The sequence below is a fragment of the Choloepus didactylus genome, chromosome 14, assembly GCF_015220235.1.
Source record: "Choloepus didactylus isolate mChoDid1 chromosome 14, mChoDid1.pri, whole genome shotgun sequence".
NCBI lineage: Eukaryota > Metazoa > Chordata > Mammalia > Pilosa > Megalonychidae > Choloepus > Choloepus didactylus.
In genome coordinates, this window is record NC_051320.1 from 37,792,898 (window position 1) to 37,815,397 (window position 22,500).

At 40.6% G+C, this 22,500-nt stretch overlaps 1 protein-coding gene across 4 annotated transcripts in view; it reads right to left on the minus strand.

Annotated features, from left to right (window-relative positions):
* Positions 1–21,065, minus strand: part of SNX16 (sorting nexin 16) — a 46,215-nt gene extending 25,150 nt beyond the window's left edge. Inside the window, exons 1-4 of one of the 4 annotated variants that reach the window (XM_037803144.1) lie at positions 20,856–21,065; positions 20,089–20,569; positions 18,759–19,227; positions 840–926 (exon numbers count right to left, since the gene is read on the minus strand). In XM_037803144.1, coding sequence (XP_037659072.1) covers positions 840–926; positions 18,759–19,133 — 462 coding nt within the window. In that variant the 5' untranslated portion in view covers positions 19,134–19,227; positions 20,089–20,569; positions 20,856–21,065. Of the gene's footprint in view, positions 1–839; positions 927–18,758; positions 19,228–20,088 lie in introns of all 4 variants that reach the window. The other 3 variants (XM_037803146.1, XM_037803145.1, XM_037803143.1) reach the window with 3 other exon arrangements.
* Positions 21,066–22,500: the final 1,435 nt, after the last annotated feature.

Here is a 22,500-nt window from a genome sequence, read left to right on the forward strand (position 1 = left end):
TGCTTCTGTGATTTTGCTACTTTACACAGCAGAAGGGATTTTGCAGCTTTAATTAAAGTTGCTAATTAGTTGACCTTAAGAGAGGAAGATTATCCAGATGAGCCTAATCTTATCACGCAAGATCTTTAAAAACAGAGTTCTCCCTGGCTGGTGGCAGAAGAGGAAGTCAGAGAGATTCAAAGCACAAGAAGAATTTGATGTGCTGTAGGTGGCTGTGAAGATGAAGGGGCCAGGTGCAAGAATTGAAGACCCTGGTCCAACACAACTGCAAAGAACTGAACTCTGTCAACAACCTGAAGGAACCTGGAAGCTAATTCTACCTCCAGAGACTCTAGATAAGTGCCCAGGCTAGAGGACAACTTGATTATGACCCCATGAAACCCTAAGCAGCAAAACCAGCTGAGTCCAACCAACCCATGAGATAATGAATATTTTTTAAGCTACTAAGTTTCTACTAATTTGTTATGCAGCAATAGAAAACTAATACAATATTTAAAAAATATTTTGTGGTCATTCTCTCATAATCATTTAATTTGATTACATCTTTTCCAAATCCACAAGATTATGTAAATAATCACTTATATTTTCTTTTAGCACTTTCAAGGTTCACATTTTTACACTAAAAACAATTTTTTTTCATAAAAATGAAGTTATGTGAAGAGATAGGATGTCAAGCTATTAAAGTGAAATAAAACATTTAATTTTCTTATGAGCTAGCAAAGTTTGATCTGACTCATATTATTAAGCAAAAAACCCCACAAGTATAACAGTTTCAGGTGTAAGGAACAGATGGTAATTCAAAATTGAAAAGCCAGGTTTGGATTTATTAAAGTACTTACTTTGTCATTAAGCCTAGAGAAGTCAGTGTATCTTCTGAACACTACCCAGCTTTCTTCTGAGGTTTTCTTTACTAGTATTTTATACACCTACGCAGAGAGAGAGAGGAAAAAAATGTATACATATATATACACATCTGTGTGTATGTGTGTGTGTGTGTGTCTACAGAAAGGCAAAGATATTTAACAATTCAAACTAAATATTTTTAAATCTTTTACTTGATAACAGACAAAATGACTGCTTATATTTTCTTTTATATATGTAAGGGTTAAAGTTGGGGTGCTTTTAAGCAATGCTTTTCCTATTAGGGATGCATTAAATAATCAAATCCTACATTTGATATCAACATCTATGAATATTATTTAATCTTTAAGATCTGAACACAAAGGGATATTATGAACATTATGATATAAAAATATTAGAAATGATTTAGACCATCAAAATGTACAGCAGGCACCAAAAGGAAGAATTTTTTCTTAGGAAACATGACTATGGCAATTTTGAGACAAAATGCTTTTTCTATGTACACTACTAAAGAACTCATCAGCTTTCAAAATGTTTTATGTCAACATATTCTAAAATTGACAAAAGAATCAATCATGATTGGAAAACCGTGAAAAACAGCCACTCTTGTCCTATATAAACAATTTAATGTTTAAACCCAATAACTATCAAGTAAAGTTTTCAAATAAGTTTAATGTTGTTTTGCTCTTCAAGGCTGAAATTAGATCCATATTAGGTAAGATTTTACATTTCTGTAATTATGCACAATTATCTTGGCCACTGAATAGAAAAACTTGGTTGAAGCAAGTCAACATATTTTAAAAAGCATATAATATAAAAAAAACTCAGTTTTTTATTTTTTATAAGTATAATTTTAAAATTTATTATGAGAAAGTCCTATTAATGACAGAATCTCAGAGACATATCTCCCATTAGTTTTTGGTGCAGTGTTTTGGGTTAAGCTAAATACATGGCACATATGAGGTACTTAATAAATTTCTGATGAATAAATGAAACTCTTAAAAAGAGTAACTTCTCTTCTTAAATTCTGCTGTACAATAATCTTCAGTTGTAGTTGTAAAGTAGCTCTGTCCAATATGGTAGCTACTAGCCATATGTGACTACTGAGTACTCAAAAGCAGTTAGTCCAAATTGAGATGCGCTGTGTGTGTAAAATATACACGGAATTTTGAAGACTTAACATGAAAAAAAAAGTAAAAATACCTCATTAAATTGTTTTATACTGGTGACACTGAAATGAGAATACTTTGGATATATTAAAATATATTATTAAAAATAATTTCACCTGCTTATTTATCTTTTTTTAAACATGGCTACCAAAAATTTAAAATTACAAATGTGATTCATTTGTGGCTGGCATTACATTTCTACTGGGCAGTGCTATGCTAGAGATGATTCCTTATTTAGGGACTATAGATCATCCCTTTCCATTTAGTTTTTCTCCCTTATAGACATATCTTTTAGTTTTGAAGGGGGAAAGTTGGTAAGGGGTAGGGATAAATCCTTTAACTTTGAAGTAAAAAAACAAGTAAAATAAATTATTTTTATAATATGCAAAGGTAGGAACAAGATTATTTTATACCCTTTCAAGTCTGCAGAAAGTCCTGATCTAAAATAGTTGCAATGGGAATGCAAAGGAAACTTTCTTTGAGTTACTAATTAAAACAAAAGTGATAAACTGACTTCAAATCTTTGAATATGAATGACTGACACATGATAAAAGTCAACTTAAAAGGGAAAACTTTAGATCATATATGTTACTAGAATAAAAATTAAAAGATGAAGCATAGGACTGTATAACACAGTGAACCCTATTATAGATGACGGACTACATTTAATGGAACAAATATAAGAATGTTCTTTCATGAATTATAACAAATTTACTTTACTAACACAAGGTGTTAGTAACAGGGTGGTATCTGGGAAGAAATATATACCTGATATAAACTATGGACATAGTTACTAGTATTTTAATAATCTTTCATCAACTGTAAGATTAAAAAAACGTAATTATAAAAAGTGCTACCATCAATTGTAAAAAATGTTCCACACCAATGCAAAGTGTTGGTGTTGGGGTGGTGTATGGAATCCTGTATCTTATGGATGAAATAATAAAAAAAAAAACAATAAAAAAATCAACTTCATATAACTAGGTTCATCTACAAATAATCCATATCTACTTTATTTTTGTACTTTAGAAAAGGAACTCTTCTGTCTCATCAAGCTATATTCCACAGTGGCCCCTACAAAGTGCAAATTTGCATGCTTTATCTTTTCTAGAAAGCCCTCTTTCAACTTGTTTAAGCAGTGCTCTTTCAATGACAACTTTACGAACAGTACTTATTATGCCCTCCTCCATGTTCCAAGAGCAGTTATTGTTTCTACTCTTTATTTGAAATTAGTGTGATGGTTAAGTTCATGCGTTAACTTGGCCAAGTGATGGTGGTCCAGTTGCTTGGTCAAGGAAGCACTAGCCTAATTGTTACTGTGAGGACATTTCATGGACTTAAATCATCAGTGAGTCGATTGCCTTTATGGCTGATTACATCTACAGTCAACTGAGGGGACTGCCTTCAACAGTGAGAGAAGTCTCATCCAATCAGTTGAAGGCCTTAAAAGAAGTGATTTCAGCAGTCAGAAGGGAGAATTTCCATCTCTACTTCAGGCAGCCAGCTTCTCCTGGGGAATTCATGGAAAATCTTCATCAGAGTTCCCAGCTTGTCACCTGCCCTATGGAATTTGGATTTGTGCAACCCCACAGTTGTGTGAGACAATTCTTATAAAAATTTCATAATATTTACACGTATCTCCTGTCAGATTTGTTTCCCTAGAGAATCCTAATACACTTAATATACACTATCTTGCACTGTCTATTTTTTAAAGTAATCCGTTAAAGTTTTTAAATAAATCACAACATACATAGATGCATACACTGGATCTTAAAATACATGCAGAAAAAGTGCACATGTCATAAATTAAAAACTTGATGAAGTTTCATAAAGTGAATACACCCATGTAACTAGCACCCAGAACAAGAAACATTTCCAATAGCAGAAGCACACCTCATGCCTCATTTCCAACCCTACATTGTCTACACAGTCCCTTAAAAATTTTTTTTATTAGAGAAGTTGTGGGTTTTCAGAAGAATCATGCATAAAACACAGGATTCCCATGCACCACCCCACCACCAACACCCTATATTAGTGTAGCTCACTTGTTATAACTGATGATAGCACATTTTTACAACCGCACTAATTAAAGTCCACGATTTAACTTGGGGCTCACTGTGTGGCTTAATTTTTATTCTGTTACCATACAAACAGTCTAACATATCTTCTTATAATCATATTCAGATATACATATTTCAGTGCTGTTAACTGCATTCACAATGTGCTACCATCACCAACATCTACTGCCAAAACATTTCCATCATTTCAAACAGAAACCCTGTACATTTTAAGCCTTACCTTCCCATTCCCTATCCCCACCTGGTCCCCTGGTAACCTATATTCTAGATTCTGACTCTATGAGTTTGCTTGTTCTAATTGTTTCAAATCAGTGAGAACATACAGTATTTATTCTTTTGTGTCTGGCTTATTTCACTCAAGGAAATGTCTTCAAGGTTCATTCATGTTGTTGCATGGATCATGATTTCATTCCTGTTTTATGGCTGAACAATATTCCACTGTATATATATATATCACATTTTATGTATCCTTTAATTGTTGATGGATACTTGGGTTGCTTCCATTTATTGGCAATTGTAAATAACACCTCTATGAACATCAGTGTGCAAATATCTGTTCAGGTCACTGTTTTCAATGCTTTTGGGTATATACCTAGTAGTGGGATTGCTAAGACATACGGTAGTTGGATACTTAGCTTTCTGAGGAACCACCAAACTGTCTTCCACAGCGGCTGCACTGTTTTACATTGCCACCAACAATGAATAAGTGTCCCTATTTTTCCACATCCTCTCTAAAACTTATTATAGTCCCTTTTTTTTTTTTTTTAATAGCAGCCATTCTAATAGATGTGAAATGTGGATTGCATTGTGGTTTTGATTTGCATTTCCCTGATGGCTAATGATGTTGAGCATTTTTTTATGTGCTTTCTGGATATTTGTATATCTTCTTCGGAGAGATGTCTGTTTAAGTATTTTGCCCATTTTAAACTGTTTATCTTTTTGTTGTTAAATTGAAGGATTTCTTGATATATTCAGGATATTAAGCTTTTATATGTGTGCGGGACACTGATTACGTGCTTCAACTTGGCGGGCCTGGGCTGGGGGACCGGATCCACCCCTGGGGAGGGTAGTGGGCACGGGCGACAGCGCCCTCTACAGCCCCCCGGGCCTGGGAAAGAGAGGCCGGAGGCAGGCCCCATTTCCTCACCCAAAATACACCACTGTTAGGGGAGGCTTGCTGGAGGGAACCGCCTTTTCCCCACCCCCTTATCTTGCCCAGACACTCCCCGTTGCCGGTGCAACTCCCATTACCACCAGTGCGCATACATTGTTGCCAGACACCGTTACCGGAGCAACTCTCGCCCCTTTTCAATCAACCTCCGCGCTCTCTCAGAACCAATCCAAGCCTTTAACCCCTACAGCTACCCCGCCCTCTAAACCGCCCGATATAAGCTTGTACTCTCCCCTAATAAACTCTCTCTCTCTCTTGGTTTCTTCACCCTAAAAGAACCGTGTCCCGCCTGTTCCTTTCTCGCCGCCCTCCATACTTTGCACGCCTCCCGCCGGGGACCTGGCCAAGTCCCCCGCCTCGCCCTCGCCTCCGGGAAAGAGCCCCCGCCGCCGGTACCCTCGGAGCAATCCTGAGAGCCTAGGATTTAGCAACCGGCCGCCACCCTCCCCCAGACGAGTCAACTGCGACCGCAACTGGCGCCCAACGTGGGGCACCTGGAATTAAAAGTCCTCTCTACGCAGCGGTCCAGTAAAACCACCCGCTCGCCCGGACGCCTCTCCAGCTCCCCTTCTCCTCGCCTGCAAAGTAAGGGCCGCCTCTCCCTCGCCGCCCCGCGGAGCCGCCCCTCCCTCGCCGCTCCACGTCTGGAGCCGCCCCTCCCACGCCGCTCCGCGCCCGGGCCGCTCTTCCTTTCCCGCATTAACCTAACTCTTGCCCCCGACTACCTTTCGTCTTCTCTTCCTATATCCCCCCCATTCCTCCTAACACTCTTCCTCCAGTAGCTTTCCCTCTTCCCCTCCATTACTTTGCTGTGGTCCTTTGTGTCTTTGTTTCTTTGTTTCGCGCGGTGTGCCTCTTTGCGACCGCCCCCCCCAAACTGCTCTCGCTACTAGAGGCTCCTGCCTTCTATTCTCGCCGTTTCCTCAGTTTACCTCATTTTCTTTACTCAATAATCAACCCCCCTTTTTTCTTTTCTCACTCCGCTATGGGTAATCGTCTATCTGCACGCCAAGCACCCCAAGTTCGTGCTCTGGCTGGTCTCCTAGACACACATCGCTGTAAAGTGTCTGTCCGGCAGCTGCAAGTATACTGGGACCTCCTGCTGCCCTTTAACCCATGGCTCACCACTTGCCATCTTTGGGACCCTGTTACTTATGATCGCCTTATTGATCGGGTCACCAACGCCATGGAACATGAGAGCAAGCGCTTCCCTCCCGGCTTGCTCCCCACCTTAATAACCGTCCGCTCCTGCCTTCAAGGCTCCCTCCCCCCTGATCGAGGCCCCATTAAATCCAAGGAGGCCCTATCAACCCAGCCAACAGATTCAGACAGCGATACTAATGTAGACCACGATTCGGACACAGAATCCTTAGTCGAGCAAATTAACAACGCGCTTGAAGTCGCCCCCCAAAAACAAAGCAATACTAAGCCTCGCCAAGATGGCGAACTTCCTCCTTCTTCTTCCATCGAGGGGAGGAAGTGCTCCGGCGATGATGTCAGCCCTAAGCTGGGCCGGAAACCGCATGCGCTTTACCCCGCCCTTTCACAGGGCGGAGTTAGTCCGCCATCTTATGCCTTGGGCCCCGCCCTTTCACAGGACAGAGCTAGTCCACCATCCTATGCCTTAGCCACTCCCACCGCGCCACCGTCTTGCGACGCTTGGGGCCTCCCACTTCCACCTCCCCCTCCGGCGAGCTCCCCCTCGGAGCCGCTACCGGCAGCTGCCGCCGCTCCTCCCACCCTGCCGACTAACAACCCCTGGCTGCCTTCTACACCTCAAGGCAACCCTTGGGGCAACGCTCCCCCTACCCCCACTCCCGCGCCAAGCCCTCTGCAAGCGCGTCCTCCTTTCTCTCGTGCTTTTCGCTGCTTTCCTCTTAACCTTACCCCCACACCACAGAAACCGTATGACTGGTATCCCATTGACTCTGATACTATCAAGCAGCTTCGCAGGGCCGTCAAGGAAGACGGGTTAGGTAGCCCATACGCTTCCCAATTACTACAGGATATCGCCATGAACTTTTGCCTCCCCCAAGACTGGGCCTCGCTTGCCCGTTCCATTCTTAACCCCGGCCAGTTTGTAGATTGGCGTGCTCACTTCCAGGCGGAAGCAGCTAAGCAAAGCGAGCAAGACGCAGCCACTGGAGTCTATCATCACCCCGAAGCCTACTTGGGCACGGGAGCGTTTATAAATGCATCCGCCTATATTAATGCGCCTGCCGCCTTTTGGCCTATCCTTTGGGGAATCGCCTTACGAGCGTTTGCCAACTGCTCTGCCTGTCGGCCTAATAAATTCACCAAGCTCTTCCAGGAGCCGAGTAAGCCTTTCGCCACCTTTGTCTCCAGAGTTGAAGAAACCTGCGCTCGAAAGCCCTCCAGCCGCACCTCAACTACAAGCAGCGCATCTGGAAACCGCACCTCAGCTACAAACAGCGCATCGCCAACCCCACCATCCCAACCTTTTCTGCCCTCCTCTCATTACTCCTCTCCCCTCCTCTCATTACTCCTCTCCCCTCCTCGGCCTTATCCAAGCAGCCTTCACCTCGGTAAATTTCTCCAACCCCAATCTTACCTCCTCTTGTTGGCTTTGCCTCTCCACTTCCTCCCCCCTGTATGAGCCAGTTGCCTCCAACCTCTCCTTTTCAGAAAACACAGAGGACAGCCCCTCGGAATGCAATTGGAATACCTCTGCCGTCCCCCTAACCTTTCATTCAGTCTCCTTTACAGGAAAGTGCATCCGCCCTCGCTCAAGTAACTCTCCCAACCTCACAGCTTGTGCCGACTACTCATCTCCCAGCAGCTCTGCAAAATTTCTCATTCCTCATAACTCCTCCCAATGGCTCTGCTCCTCTACAGGACTTACCCCCTGCCTTAACGTGCAAACCCTCAATACAACTAATGAAACTTGCCTCCTAATTGTCCTTATCCCTAGGGTCCTATACCACAGCGAGGAAGACTTCTTCCTCCGCCTAGAAACAACTGCAGCTTCTGCCCCACTGCAAAAGCGAGAGCCCATCACCGTCCTCACGATTGCCTCCCTCCTAGGTCTTGCAGGCGCTGGCACCGGAATCGCTGCATTAGCCAGTCAAGACTCCGCCCTAACTCACCTCCCGGTGGCTGTTGACGAGGACATTCGTCACCTACAAGACGCTATTTCCCATCTTAAAAATTCTGTCAATTCCCTCTCTGAGGTAGTGCTCCAAAACCGCCGAGGTCTCGACCTTCTCCTCCTCAAAGAAGGAGGCCTCTGCGCCGCCCTAGGAGAAGAGTGCTGTGTATATGCCAATTCCACAGGTCTCGCCGAGGACAGCCTAAAAAAGGTCCGAGAGGGACTGGAACAACGCAAAAAAGACCGTGAAGCCACCAGCTATTGGTCCCACATCTTTACCCCCCTCCTCCCATACCTCCTCCCTCTCCTCGGCCCCCTACTAATGATTATTCTAGCTCTCACCTTAGGACCCTGCATTATCCGCAGAATTGTCCAGCTTGTAAGGAAACAAACGGATGCTATTTTTTCCTCGTTCGTGCAAGTCCAGTACCAGCGACTCGCCACCTCTGACGCTCCCTACTCCGAGATGACAACCAACCCTCCGCGACCTCACCGCCACCGGTCAACCCGCCGACTGCGAGGCCCTTCTCGATCGCCTGAACATCGCACCAACCTCGAGCTCCAGCTTCTCTGAACCTCCAACTTTAAACCCCCCACCCTCGTCCATCCCGCAAGCAGCAAGGCCCCTGTCAAGCGCCCGGGCGCCACACCAACGCCGAGCTCCAGCCTCGCTGAGCCACCGTCAACCCCTTTTCCCCTCCCCGACCTCCCCCTTCCCTCATCCCTTAGCGGACCTCTCCGGTAAGCTTCTTCCTTTAATTAGAAAAGAAGGGGGAAATGCGGGACACTGATTACGTGCTTCAACTTGGCGGGCCTGGGCTGGGGGACCGGATCCACCCCTGGGGAGGGTAGTGGGCACGGGCGACAGCGCCCTCTACAGCCCCCCGGGCCTGGGAAAGTGAGGCCGGAGGCAGGCCCCATTTCCTCACCCAAAATACACCACTGTTAGGGGAGGCTTGCCGGAGGGAACCGCCTTTTCCCCACCCCCTTATCTTGCCCAGACACTCCCCGTTGCCGGTGCAACTCCCATTACCACCAGTGCGCATACATTGTTGCCAGACACCGTTACCGGAGCAACTCTCGCCCCTTTTCAATCAACCTCCGCGCTCTCTCAGAACCAATCCAAGCCTTTAACCCCTACAGCTACCCCGCCCTCTAAACCGCCCGATATAAGCTTGTACTCTCCCCTAATAAACTCTCTCTCTCTCTTGGTTTCTTCACCCTAAAAGAACCGTGTCCCGCCTGTTCCTTTCTCGCCGCCCTCCATACTTTGCACGCCTCCCGCCGGGGACCTGGCCAAGTCCCCCGCCTCGCCCTCGCCTCCGGGAAAGAGCCCCCGCCGCCGGTACCCTCGGAGCAATCCTGAGAGCCTAGGATTTAGCAACCGGCCGCCACCCTCCCCCAGACGAGTCAACTGCGACCGCATATGTGGTTTCCAAACGTCTTCCATTGTGTAGGTAGTCGTCGTACTTTCATGATAAAGTCCTTTTATGAGGTTCAATTTATCTCTTTTTTTATTTACTTGTGCTTTGGGTGTAAAGTCTAAGAAACATTGCCTAACATAGGTCCTGAGGATGCCTCTCTATATTTTCTTCTAGCAGTTTGACAGTTCTGGCTCTTATATTAAGTGTTTAATATATTTTGAGTTTATTTTAGTATATGATATGAGGTAGGAGTCCTTCATTTTTTGCAAATGGAGACAGTTTTTCCCAGCACTATTTGTTGAAGAAGACCATTCTTTCCAATTGAGTGGTCTTTGCCACCTTGCCAAAAATCAGTTGGCCTCAAATGTGAGAGTTGATTTCTGAGCTCTCAATTCTATTCCATTGGTCTGTATGTCTGTCTTTATACCAGTACCATGCTGTTTTGATTACTGTGGCTTTGTAATAAGTTTTAAGATTGGGAAATGTGAGTCTTCCAACTTCATTCTTTTTCAGAATGGCTTTAGCCGTTTGGGCCCCTTGCCCTTCCATATAAATTTGATGATTGGCTTTTCCATTTCTACAAAGAAGGTTGTTGGAATTCTGATTGGGATTGCATTGAATATAAATTGCTTTGGGTAGTACTAATATCTTAACAATATTTAGTCTTCCAATTCATGAACATAGACTGTCATTCCATTTATTTAGGTCTTTGTTTTCTTCTAACAATGTTCTGTAGTTTTCCATGTATAAGTCCTTTACATTCTTGGTTAATTTATTCCTAGATATCTGATTCTTTTAATTGCTATTATGAATGAAATTTTTTCTTGATTTCCTCTTTTGATTGTTCATTGCTTATGTATTGAAACACTACTGATTTTGGGGCATTGATCTTTTACCTTGCCACTTTGCTGAATTCATTTATTAGTTCTAGGAGCTTTTGTGGATTTTTCAGGATTTTCTGTATATAGGATCATATCATCTGCAAATAGGGAAAGTTCTACTTCTTCCTTTCCAATTTGGATGCCTTTTATTTCTTTTTCTTGCATAACTGCACTGGCAAGAACTTCCAGTACAATACTGAATTCTGATTTTAGCAGGAAAGCTTTCAGTCTTTCACCATTAGGTAGGATTTTAGCTGTGACCTTTTCATATATGCCCTTTATCACCCTGAGGACATTTTCTTCTTTCTTTCTTCTAGTGTTCTAAATACTTTTATCAAGAAAGGGGGCTGTATTTTGTCAAATGCCTTTTCTGAATCAATTGAGATGATCATGTGTGTTTTTTCCCCTTCATTCTGTTAATCTGGTGTGTTACATTAATTGATTTTCTTGTGGTGAATCAACCTTGCATACTAGGGATAAATCCTACTTGATCATAGTGCATAATTCTTTTAATATGTTGCTGGATTCAGTTTGCTAGTATTTTTTTTGAGGATTTTGCATCGATATTCATAAGAGATTTTGATCTGTAGTTTTCTTTTCTTGTGCTATCTTTACCTGACTTTGGTATGAGGATGATATTGACCTTGCAGAATGAGTTAGGGAGTGTTCCCTGCTCTTCAGTTTTTGTTTTTTTAAAGAGTTGAGCAGAACTATAGTTAAGTCTTCTTGGAATGTTTGGTAGAATTCTCTGTAAAGCCATCAGGTCCTTGGACTTTTCTTTTTTGACTCTGAGTCAATCTCTTTAATAGTAATTGGTTTCTTGAGATCTTCTATTTCTTCTTGAGTCAATGTAGGTAGTTTGTATGTTTTTAATAATTTGTCCATTTCCTCTAATGTTATCTAAGTTATTTGCATACAGTTGTTTATATATCTTCTTATAATCCTCTTTATTTCAGTGGGGTTGGTAGTAGTGTCCCCCTCTTCATTTCTGATTTTCATAATTTTTTAAATTAATTTTTTAATTATCCTCTCTTTTTTTCTTTGTCAGTCTAGTTAAAGGTTTGTTGATTTTATCAATCGTTTCAAAGAACCAGTTTTGGTTTGTTGATTCTATTTTTTTGTTTTCTATTTCATTTATCTCCACTCTGATCTTCATTATTTCCTTCCTTCTGCTCACTTTAGTTTTAGTTCTTCCAGTTTTGAGGTTAGGTCTCTGATTTGAAGTCTTTCTTCTTTTTTAATTTAAGCATTTGGATATAAATTTCCGTCTCAGCACTGACTTCACTGCATCTTGTAAGTTTTGGTATGTCATAATTTTACTTTCATTCACCTCAAGATACTTCCTAATTTCACTTCAGATTTCCTCTTTAATCCATTGATTAAGAGGTTGTTGTTTAATTTCCACATAATTATGAATCTTCCATTTGTCCCTCTGTTATTTATTTCTAGCTTCATTCCATTGTAGTCGGAGAATATAAATTGTATGATTTCAATATCTTTGAATTTATTGAGACTTGTTTTATGACACAACATATGGTCTATCCTGGAGAATGACCCATGTGCACTTGAGAAGAATGTGTACTCTGTTTTCATTGGGTCCAGTATTCTATATATATCTGTTGGCTCTAGTTGGTTTAGCTATCATTCAAGTCCTGTACTTCCTTATTGATCTATTGACTAGATGTTCTATCCATTATTGAGTGGTATGTTAAAGTCTCCAACTATTAATGCAGATCCATCAATTTCTCCCTTCAAATCTATCAGTATTTGCTTCATTTATTTTGGTGCTCTGCTGTTAGGTGCATATATAATTGTTACAACTTTCTGTTGAATTGTCCCCTTTATCAGTATACAATGACCATCTTTGTCCCTTGTAACTGTTTTTGATTTAAAGTCTATTTTATTCAATACTAGTATAGCCACCCAGATCTCTTTTGGTTCCTACCTTCATGTTGTATATTTTTCTATCCTTTCACTGTCAACCTGCTTGTATCTTTAAGGTGTCTCTTGCAGACAGCATATAGTTAAGTCATGGTTTTAAATCCATTCTGCCAACCTCTGCCTTTTGACTGGAGAGTTTAATCCATTTACATTTAAAGTCAACACTGACAATACAGGACTTTTTTCTGCCATTTTGCTATTTAGCCTTTGTAGTCTTATACCTTTTTTGTGCCTCACTTCCATTAAAGCCTACTTTCATATTTTTTTGTGTTGTACCATATTAAGTGCCTTCTCCTTTCTATCTGGAAGTATTTTTCATCTTTTATCCTTGTGGTTACCACGGGGTTGAAATTTAACATCCTAAATATATAAAAATCATATTTGGTTTGATACCAACTTACCTTCAGTAACATACACATATATTTTGCCTATATCCCTTTGTCCCCTCACCATCTTTTTTTGTACTTGTTACCACTTACATCTTTGTACATTGCATGTCCAAACATCTAGATTTATCATTACTTTTTATGCATTTGCATTTTAGCACCTATAGAAAGGAAGAAGTGGAGCTACATACCCAATGACACAATACAACATTACTGGCATTTGTAATTACCCAAATGGTTACCTTTACCACAGGTCTGTATTTCTTTATGCTGCTTTGACCAACTGTCCAGTGTCCTTTGATTTCAGTCTGAAAATCTTCCTTTAGCATTGCTCATAGGGAAGATCCAGTGGTAATGAACTCCCTCACCTTTTGTTTACTTGAGAATGTCTTAATCTACCTCTTATTTCTGAAAAAGAGTCTTGCCAGATATAAAATTCTTGGCGGGCATTTGTTTTCCTTCAGCACTTGAAGTATTTCAACCTACTACCTTCTTGCTTCCATGGTTTCTGATGAGACATCAGCACTCAATGTAATTGGGACACCCTTCTATGTAACACATTGCTTTTCGCTTGCAGCTTTCAGAACTCTGTCCTTCTCCTTTGCATTCGATAGTATAATCAATAGATGAAAGGGTAATTTTTCTTCATGTTTATCCTTTTTGGTATTCTCTGAGCTTCTTGGATGTGCATATTCATGTCTTTTGCTAAGTTTTGGAAATTCGGTCATCATTTCTTTGACTATTCCTTCTGCTCCTTTCTCTCTTTTTTCTCCTCTGGGACTCCCATCATGCATATATTGGTGCGCTTGATAGTGTCCCATAGCTATCTTAGACTATTTTGGTTTTTAATATTTATTTTTTCTTTCTGCTCCTCAGCCTGACTCATTTCAAGAATCTTGTCTTCAAGTTCACTGATTCTTTCTTCTGCCAGCTCCTATCTGCTCTTGAAACCCTCCTGAGTATTTTTCATTTCAGTTATTGTGGCCTCAACTCCAGTAGTTCCATTGGTTCCTTTTTAAAATTTTTATCTCTTTTCTAAGTTTCTCATGTTGCTTATTCATTGTTTTCCTGCTCTCCTTTAGTTCTTTCTCTGCACTTTCCTTCATCTTCTTGAGCATTTTAAGACCATTTTTTCAAAGGTTCTGTTTGGTTTCACATTCTTGTCTTCTTCATTGGTGTCTTCTGTATCTTTATCCTCTTCCTTTGGCTGGATCACCATTTCCTGTTTGTCTTGCTCTTGTTGCACACTGAACATTTTAAGATTTTAAAATGTTAACTCTGGGATTTACTCCCTGGGATGTCTGTTTCTTGATTTTGTAACCAGCTGGTGATAAGACAGAGATTTTCTTGAATTTCAGCCTTCCTCTCAGGAAGGTCTTCCCAAATTGAATGCAGTGTGCAGGGCTTTCCCTCTCTTTCTGTGCCTCTGTCTTGTTCTAGGCTTTTGCTTGTTCATTGTTTTGGAGTTCCCCTGTTTACAGTAGTTTGGTTGATCTCTCTGCTTTCTAAGAGACAGACTTCCCCCTCCTTGGTATTTGGAACTGGCAGGCCTTTGCCCCAGACTGTCTGCCTCCATAGTCTTTCACATTCCTTTTGTTGTCTCATACTGCTTTTCCCCAGAGGGCAAATTCTGGGAGGAAGGTCACCCCAAGAGGACTTTTCCAAGTCAGTCTTTTCCAGCTAACACAGGGCCAGGCACCCAAGAAGGGAAATAGACTGGCTCCAAAGTGCCCTGGAGAGGGGATGAGGAAGGGCACCAAAATCTTTTCCAACAACTCCCCATAGGTAAGCCTTCCTGGCCCACCCAGCAAATGCAGCCCTTCAGCTAACTGTCTACCACAGCCCTGAAGAAGTGCTGTGTCTTTAAATCTCCACCATCTCTGTCTCGATCTGGGGAGTATTGAAACAATGTCTGCCACTGCCTTTGTCCAGGGTAGATTGAAACAATAGCTGCCCTCAGAGCCAAGACCCAGTGATCGGAATTTGCTAATCAAAAGCTGTGATCAGCAGTCGGCCATGCCCACCCCCATTCTTGGGGAAGAGGATTTTTAGGTACCTGTCACCAGCTGCTAGCCAGGGTGGTTGGGGGATGGTGCCAGTAGCCACTGTGCTGAAAGCAATTTACAGTTCTCTACTATAATTTATCAATCTTTTTCCCACTCTTCCCTGGATACTGCACAGTATTCTTCTGCCCTCTGAAAATAGTTGTTTCAGATGGCTCTTGCCTGTTTAATAGTTGTTTTGGTGGAAGGACTGAATCCTGGAACTCCCTACTTGGCCATCTTTCCTAGAAGACTCCCACTTTTTGTTCTTAAACACCCCTTTCAAGACTTGATACTTTATGTATTATCAGATTTCCACAGTCCATCCTAAAACTTTCTTAAGTTAAAGGCTCAATTCAATGAAGCATATCTAGGAAAAATTATTTTACAAGTCCAAGACTCCCATGTTTGTATCCTCAGTACAGATCTCTTCCCTGAACTCCAGACTTAGACATATACACACATACCCGACATCTCCATTTTGATGTTTAAAAGTCATCTCAAACCAAGCATGCCCCAAAACAAATCCTGATCTTCCCATCGAAACCTGCCATCTAATTAAATAGCAACCTTATTTTTCTCATTGTTTAGGTCCAAAACTTTGGAGTCAGCTTTAACTCTTCTTTCTCTCACACACCACTTCCAAATCATCAGAAAATAATGTTGGCTCTATCTTCAAAATATATCTAGAATCTGGTCATTTATGAGACCTCATTCCCTAGCATCCCAGTCCAAGCCACCATCATGACTCCTTGGATTAGGACAAGAACCTACCAACAGCGTTCTGCTTCTACTCTTCACCCATACATCTCAATTTATCAGCCAGAGTGCACCTTTTAAAACAATAAATCAGATAATGTGACTTTAAAAATAACTAGCAACAACAACAAAAACATTTTAAAAGATTCCTATCTCATGCAGAGTAGATCCCAAGACCTGACAATGACATCAAGGCTCTGTAATCTGTGTGCCACCTCTCCTGCCTTTACTTACTATCTCATCTCCTACATCTCTCCCTCTGGCTTACTCTGTTCTCAAACACAAGAGAGTCTTTCCATCTGTTCCCCTGTCTGGAAAGCTCTGTCCCCAGATATCTTCATGGCTCAAGCTCTTTAACTGCTAAAATCTTTTCTGTGAGGCCTTGATTGACAATACTATTTAAATTGTAACCCAACATTAGGGAGGCTCCCTATCCCCCTTCCCTTTTTAATTTTTTTCAACAGCACTTAATACCATGTGACATAAGAAAGGTTTGTTTTATTTACTTCTTTCTTTACTTATTTATTTGGAATTGCTGTACTGCTATTATCCAGAACAGTGCTTGGCACATAAAAGGTACTTCAAAAATGTTTCATGAATTAATGAATGAATATGACTAATTTCATAACGTTCCTTTTACTTCTTCCTCTATAAAGTCTTGAAACTTTATAAACTACTGCCTTAAATTTGCCTGCAAACTTGCATTTTCACACATATCACCTCAATTAATTTTCATTCTTTCATAAGAAAGATAGATCAATGTAAGGTAATGAGCCATTGATTTACTAAGTCCAAATTGCACTCAAAAAGACAGCTGCATGCAGATTTTCCATCCAATCACTGTTACTATAACTTAACTCTAGGTCTCTTTGTAAATTATCTCAACAATGGTTTTCTTGGAGGTCCTTCTATTCTGTTGTGAATTTACAGCATATGCTGAAGTAAACAAAAACTTTACTGCAGAAAAAATGAGAAAAAACAAACTATTTGAATGAATATTTAGCAAGTTTTCTGGATACAATCATACATAGGTCAACAAACAAACATACAAGGTCAACATACATAAACTAGCAATGAACAAACAGAAAACAAAAAAAAAGACACCACTTCAAAGAACATCAAGTAACATCCATATCTGGAAATATATGTAAATTGAAAGCTATAAGACCGCTTCACTGGAAACCATGAAACATTATTAAAAGACATCAAAGAAAATCTATATAAATGGATTAGGTTTATAGATTAGAAAACTCAATATTATAGGGATCTCATTTCTCCCCAGATTAATCTATAGATTCAATACAATTCCAAAGCAAAGGGCTTATAACCGCCAGATCAATCCTGAAGAATAACAAAAAAGCTAGAGTATTTATACTATCAGATATGAGGACCTATCGTAAAGGCATAGTAATTAAGAAAGTGTGGAATTGGTAAAGGATAAAAATATGGAACACAAAAACAGACCCAGAAATTTATGGTTACCTGATTTGACAGTACAATTGCAGAGGAGAAAGAGTGGTCTTTTCAATAAAAGCCTAATAAATTGATCCCATACGGAAAAAAAAATGTGTCTTGACCCTTAACTCACACCATGAACAAAAATCAATTCTGCAAAATAAAATGTAAAAGAGAAACAAAAAGCAAAAACAACAAAAAACTGATGCAAATAAAATAAAATTCCGGATGGTTTATAGATATAAATGAGAAAGGTCAAACAGCAAAGTTTTTAGAAGAAAACATCAGACAACAACATCTTTTTGACCTTGGAGTAGGCAAAGATTTCAAAAAGCACTAGCCATAAAGAAAAGAATTAATAAGTTGGATTATATTAAAATGAAGAACTTTTGCTTATCAAATACATCATTAATAATGTGAAAAGACAAACCACGGAGTGTGAGAAGATATTTACAATACGTGAATCTGAAAAAGGACTTACATCCAGAATACATAGAAACGACAAATCAAAATGGAAAAGGTATCCCAAAAGAAAACTAAACAAAAGTCTTGAATGGACATTTCACAAAAGAGAATATTCAAATGGCCAACCAACCAACCAACCAACAAGAAACCCCACTCATTCAAAAAGGTCTTCAATTTAATTAGTCATTAGAGAAATACAAATTAATATCCAATGTGATATCACTCTATATCCACTAGAATAGCTAAATGACAAAGATGGAAAATACCAATTATTGGGGAAGGCGGGGAACAGCCAGAACTCTCATACATTGCTTATAGGAGTATGAATTGGTACAACCACTCTGGAACATTGTTCAGCAGTATTTTCTAAAACTGCAGAATACCCTATGATCCAGCAATTCTTCTCCCAGATAGATATCAAACAGAAATGTGTACATGTGTTCACCAAATGACAAATTCTAAATGTGCATAGCAGTAGTATTTGTAAGAGCCCTAGAATGGAAAGTACCCAAATGCCCTTCAATAGATAAATAAACTGGAGTATATTCACATAAAGGAATACTATCAGTAATGAAAATGAACCATACAATTACATGCAACATCAAGCATGAATCTTACAAACATAATGCTGAACAACAGAGACCAAACAAATAGAGTATATACACTCAATAATTCCATTTATATAAAGTACAAAAATAGGTAAAACTAATCTATGCTTTCAGGGAAGTTTTTATACTTGGAGGAGGGTGAGTGGGCAGTGACTGGTAGAGAGCATGGAGGGCTTTTAGGATGCTAGTAATGTTCTGTTCTTGAGCTGTGTGCTAGTTAGTTACATAGATATCTTCTGTTGGTGAAAATTCATTAGGAAAAAACAAAAGTTTATGACAAAATTTAGTAATATAAAAACCATCTGAAATAATGTTCAAGAAATTACAAGTGCAGAGCAACATTAATCAATTTAACACAGGTTTAAAACACAGCCAACATTTCACTTTTTACTATGAAGTCAATACTTACAGTAAATTTAGCTCTTTCTTCCATCACTTCATAACCAAGTATGGTGGGTGTAGATGGTCTATCTTCCCAATTCAGTGTCTCAGGATTTTGTTCTTCACTTTCTCTCGGTCTAGTTGAATATTCAACGGAAGAATCTGTACCTGTAAATTTAGCCCTAATGAGAGGACTGCTATAGATGGATGAAGTACTGTCCATTTGAACAGGCACACTTGTCTGTTTATAGTTACCCATATTTGAGTCTTCTAACTGGCCTTTGGAAGAGTTTGAACTAGTTGAGATACTGCCAAAAGAAGAACTTCTTTGGTTTCTGTTGGTTGTAAAACTGGAAGCAGAGTTTCCTATGGGCATAGGAACTGGGACATAAGGAGTTGCCATCTTCTTTTGTCCTTTCCAACAAACCTGCACACTGCTGAGGCTAACCGCTTAGAGAACAATTAATATGCAATCCATATTTTCTCCTTAGGGATATCTAAAAGAGAAAATGACATATTGAAAAATTACAGTCTATAATCTGGAGCATGATCCCAAAGAAAACAAAATGTTCATATCCATTTCTTTTAAATTTTGTGACATTCTATTATTATTTTTTTGAATGGAGACATGCCCTAAACCCCTTCCTTGAATCCCAAAATATCACTTCTAAGGACTCCAATCTCCAAGGTAAAGAGAGAAGCAAAACTACTCCATACCTTTCTTCTTGACCCTTATGGTATGTTATCCTTTTTTTTGATTTTATTTCCTTGTGATGGATTTCTGTAATATTTACTTTAACCTGATTTCACTTATATAAAAGTGTTGAAAGGAGGGAGGGGGCAAAAACCTTCCTAAAGTTTTATTTTCTGCTTATGGTCCTGATAGTACTATATAGTAAAGGAAAGGAAAGGAATGAAAGGAAGAGAGAGAGGAAAATTATTCACTTTACCTTTTGATTTAACTAGCGAAACTTCAAAGAATTATACAGAGCAATAACTGAAGCAGAGGCTTAGATGCTAAAGGTATCAAGTGCTTTTAAAGTAACATTTGGATCAAATGTATTTGAAAAGAAAACAACTTAATGAAATTAAATTTAATCAAATAAAATCCAATGAACATTCAACTATATATCCAACAACATTAAATCATTCAAACTTTGTGTTCTTCATAACTTCTTGATCGTTTATATTGCTGCTTTGTCATAAACTGAGGGTATTTAACATATCTTAAAACTCATACTCAGTAACCCTTCTTGTCAAAAGGACTAGTAAATCTTGTATCAGATGACCTTCATAATACAAAGAAAGTCTTATCAAGTTGTTTTATAAGAAAGTAATTAAGAAATTGTAATACTTACAGACCAACCAAATGACAGGACTAAACATAACGTAACAATAGGTCCGCTTACTCAACTCCATTTATACAACTTTACTGGTGGGAAAAGTAGGAAACTAATGCGCCTCCTGGATTTGGAAAGATGCTGAAGTCAGATTTTTAACCCAGCACGTGGCTCTGGGCAACCTTCCCCATCATCAAAGATTCAAGAAACTCGAGCTGCTGATTCACTGCTGCTTGGTTCCGCCTGATGGCCTCTCAAAAAAAGTAAATAAAAGTCTGAAATCGCAAGCTTCTCAAGGCCTGTGGGATAGCCCTACCCTTGGCAGTTCGGATACCTGACGCAAACACCGACGTCCTGAGAAGTGACTCCTACCCAAGCTTTAATAAAACCTAATTGCACCCATTAGGGACGTCTTCAGTTTTGCCCTGGCTTGGAGATGCTCCGAGGACCATCACCTTAGTCCCACTCTGAAAATCTCGCGCAGGTGAGGTGGTCCAAACTTAAGCAACCGGGTAGGAGAGAGAAGTGGGTGGCTAGAAAAGTGGAGAAACCCCAGCGTAGCTCGACCCTCCGCTCTCCGGAGGCTCGAGAACCTGCCGCCTCCGCCGCCGGGAGCGCTGCCAGCGCCTCCCTGAAGCTCGGCAGAGTCCACGGGAGCTCAGGTGGGAAAGAAATCTCCCGAGGCGCCGCGCCTCCTCCCCAGGCAGCCCCTGTCGCCCGCCAGCTACCCGGGGACAGGGGTCGCCCGCGGAGCACCCGGGGCAGCACCCCCCGCCCTGTCCTACCTCAGTCCACTTCGCAATCCCGTCCCAGCGCGCTTCCCGGTGACGTTTGAAAACAGATGTTCCTAAACCACGGTAGTTCGCCTCCTCTTATAACACGGAAAGGCCTCACGTGACCCTCCTCCCAGAAAACAGCCGCTGCCCTCCTCCGCCCACCTCCGCCGGGGCAGCTGTGGCTAAGATCCCGGCGAAGCGAAGGGAGAAGCGGAGCCTGAGGCACCTCTCCCGGTAGTGACATCACGCCAAACGTGCCCGCCCCGTGAGACGCAGACTGGAGTTGTCGGGCCAGGACTCTCTGATAGCCTGGTTGGACCTAGTTTTTGTCAACTAATTAACGTTCTCTACCCTCGCTTTATTTTTCGAGGTGGACTTTTGAAAAACAGTGGCTAAAATATTTAGTTTGCGTGACAGGTACTCAGAAGACTACAATTCCCAGGAGGATCTACGGCAAACATTGGTCTGGGTCCTGTGTTGCATCACGGGACTTGTAGTCATCAACAGCTTGGGCTGTTTCTAGTACGTTATAGATTGCTGTCCAGAATGAGCATCGCTTTAAGGGATGACAATCGATTAAAAGACTGGGAAGATAGAACACTACACCGGTCTGCACCATAGCCTATCCATCCAACATTATTCAGAAGTGTGCATTGGCAGAGAAATGCTGAAATTCTGTAGTGTTTTTGGGCTTTCTGGGAAGCAATTTTATCCCAAATGATACATTGTTAGGTTTGTTAAACTTGTGTATCTGGAGAACAGGCAAGTTATCAGAAAAGCCTTTTTTTTTAATAACCAAATCCCAGGTTTCCACTAGTGCACAGGCCTATTCATCATTAGAATTGAATAATTTGATTTAAAGATCATTCTAAGAGTCTTGAGGCCTTTGAAATAGTCTCTGAGACTGAGAAAAAATGATAGTGATAATTTAAAAATGAACATAGGAAGACAATATGGTTCGTGGCATGATGATGGTTTTGTGGTTTTACTTTGAGAGATATTGCCCTTCCAGTGAGATGAGACGTAAAAATAGAATTCTATAGAAACTAAAACATAGGTAGTTACCAGGATAGACTTGAAGCCATTGGCTTTGAGAAGGCAATTCAATCCATGAATTCTGAAAGTGAATAAGGATATTAAAAGAAAAACAGAAAAAAGAAAAATGAGTCTTGGACTATTTCTCTCACTTCAGGAACAGGGATGCAGAGATCCATAGTGAGGAAAACCCGATAGGCTAATATCTAAGAAACCAAGAAAAAGTAAACTTCCAAGAGGTAAGGGTGAACAGATAGGACAGTTATGAGGAGGATAAAAATCTAGAAAAGTCATTGAAATTGTCCAAGAAGAACTTCTTTCTCAAATTATTAAAAGGAACATAGCATAATATACATACTATGTTTCTTTGAACTTTCAGAATATTTTGTATTAATAAATGACTAGATATTACTTTCAGGAAATGAACTGAAAATCTCTGGTAATTATGCCAGTTTGGATGTAATATGTCCCCCAAAATGCCATGTTCTTTGATGCAGTCTTGTGGGGGGCAGATGTATTAGTGTTGATTAAGTTGGAACTTTTGGATTAGGTTGTTCTTATGGAGATGTGACCCACCCAACTGTAGGTGATAACCCTGATTGGAGAATTTCCATGAAGG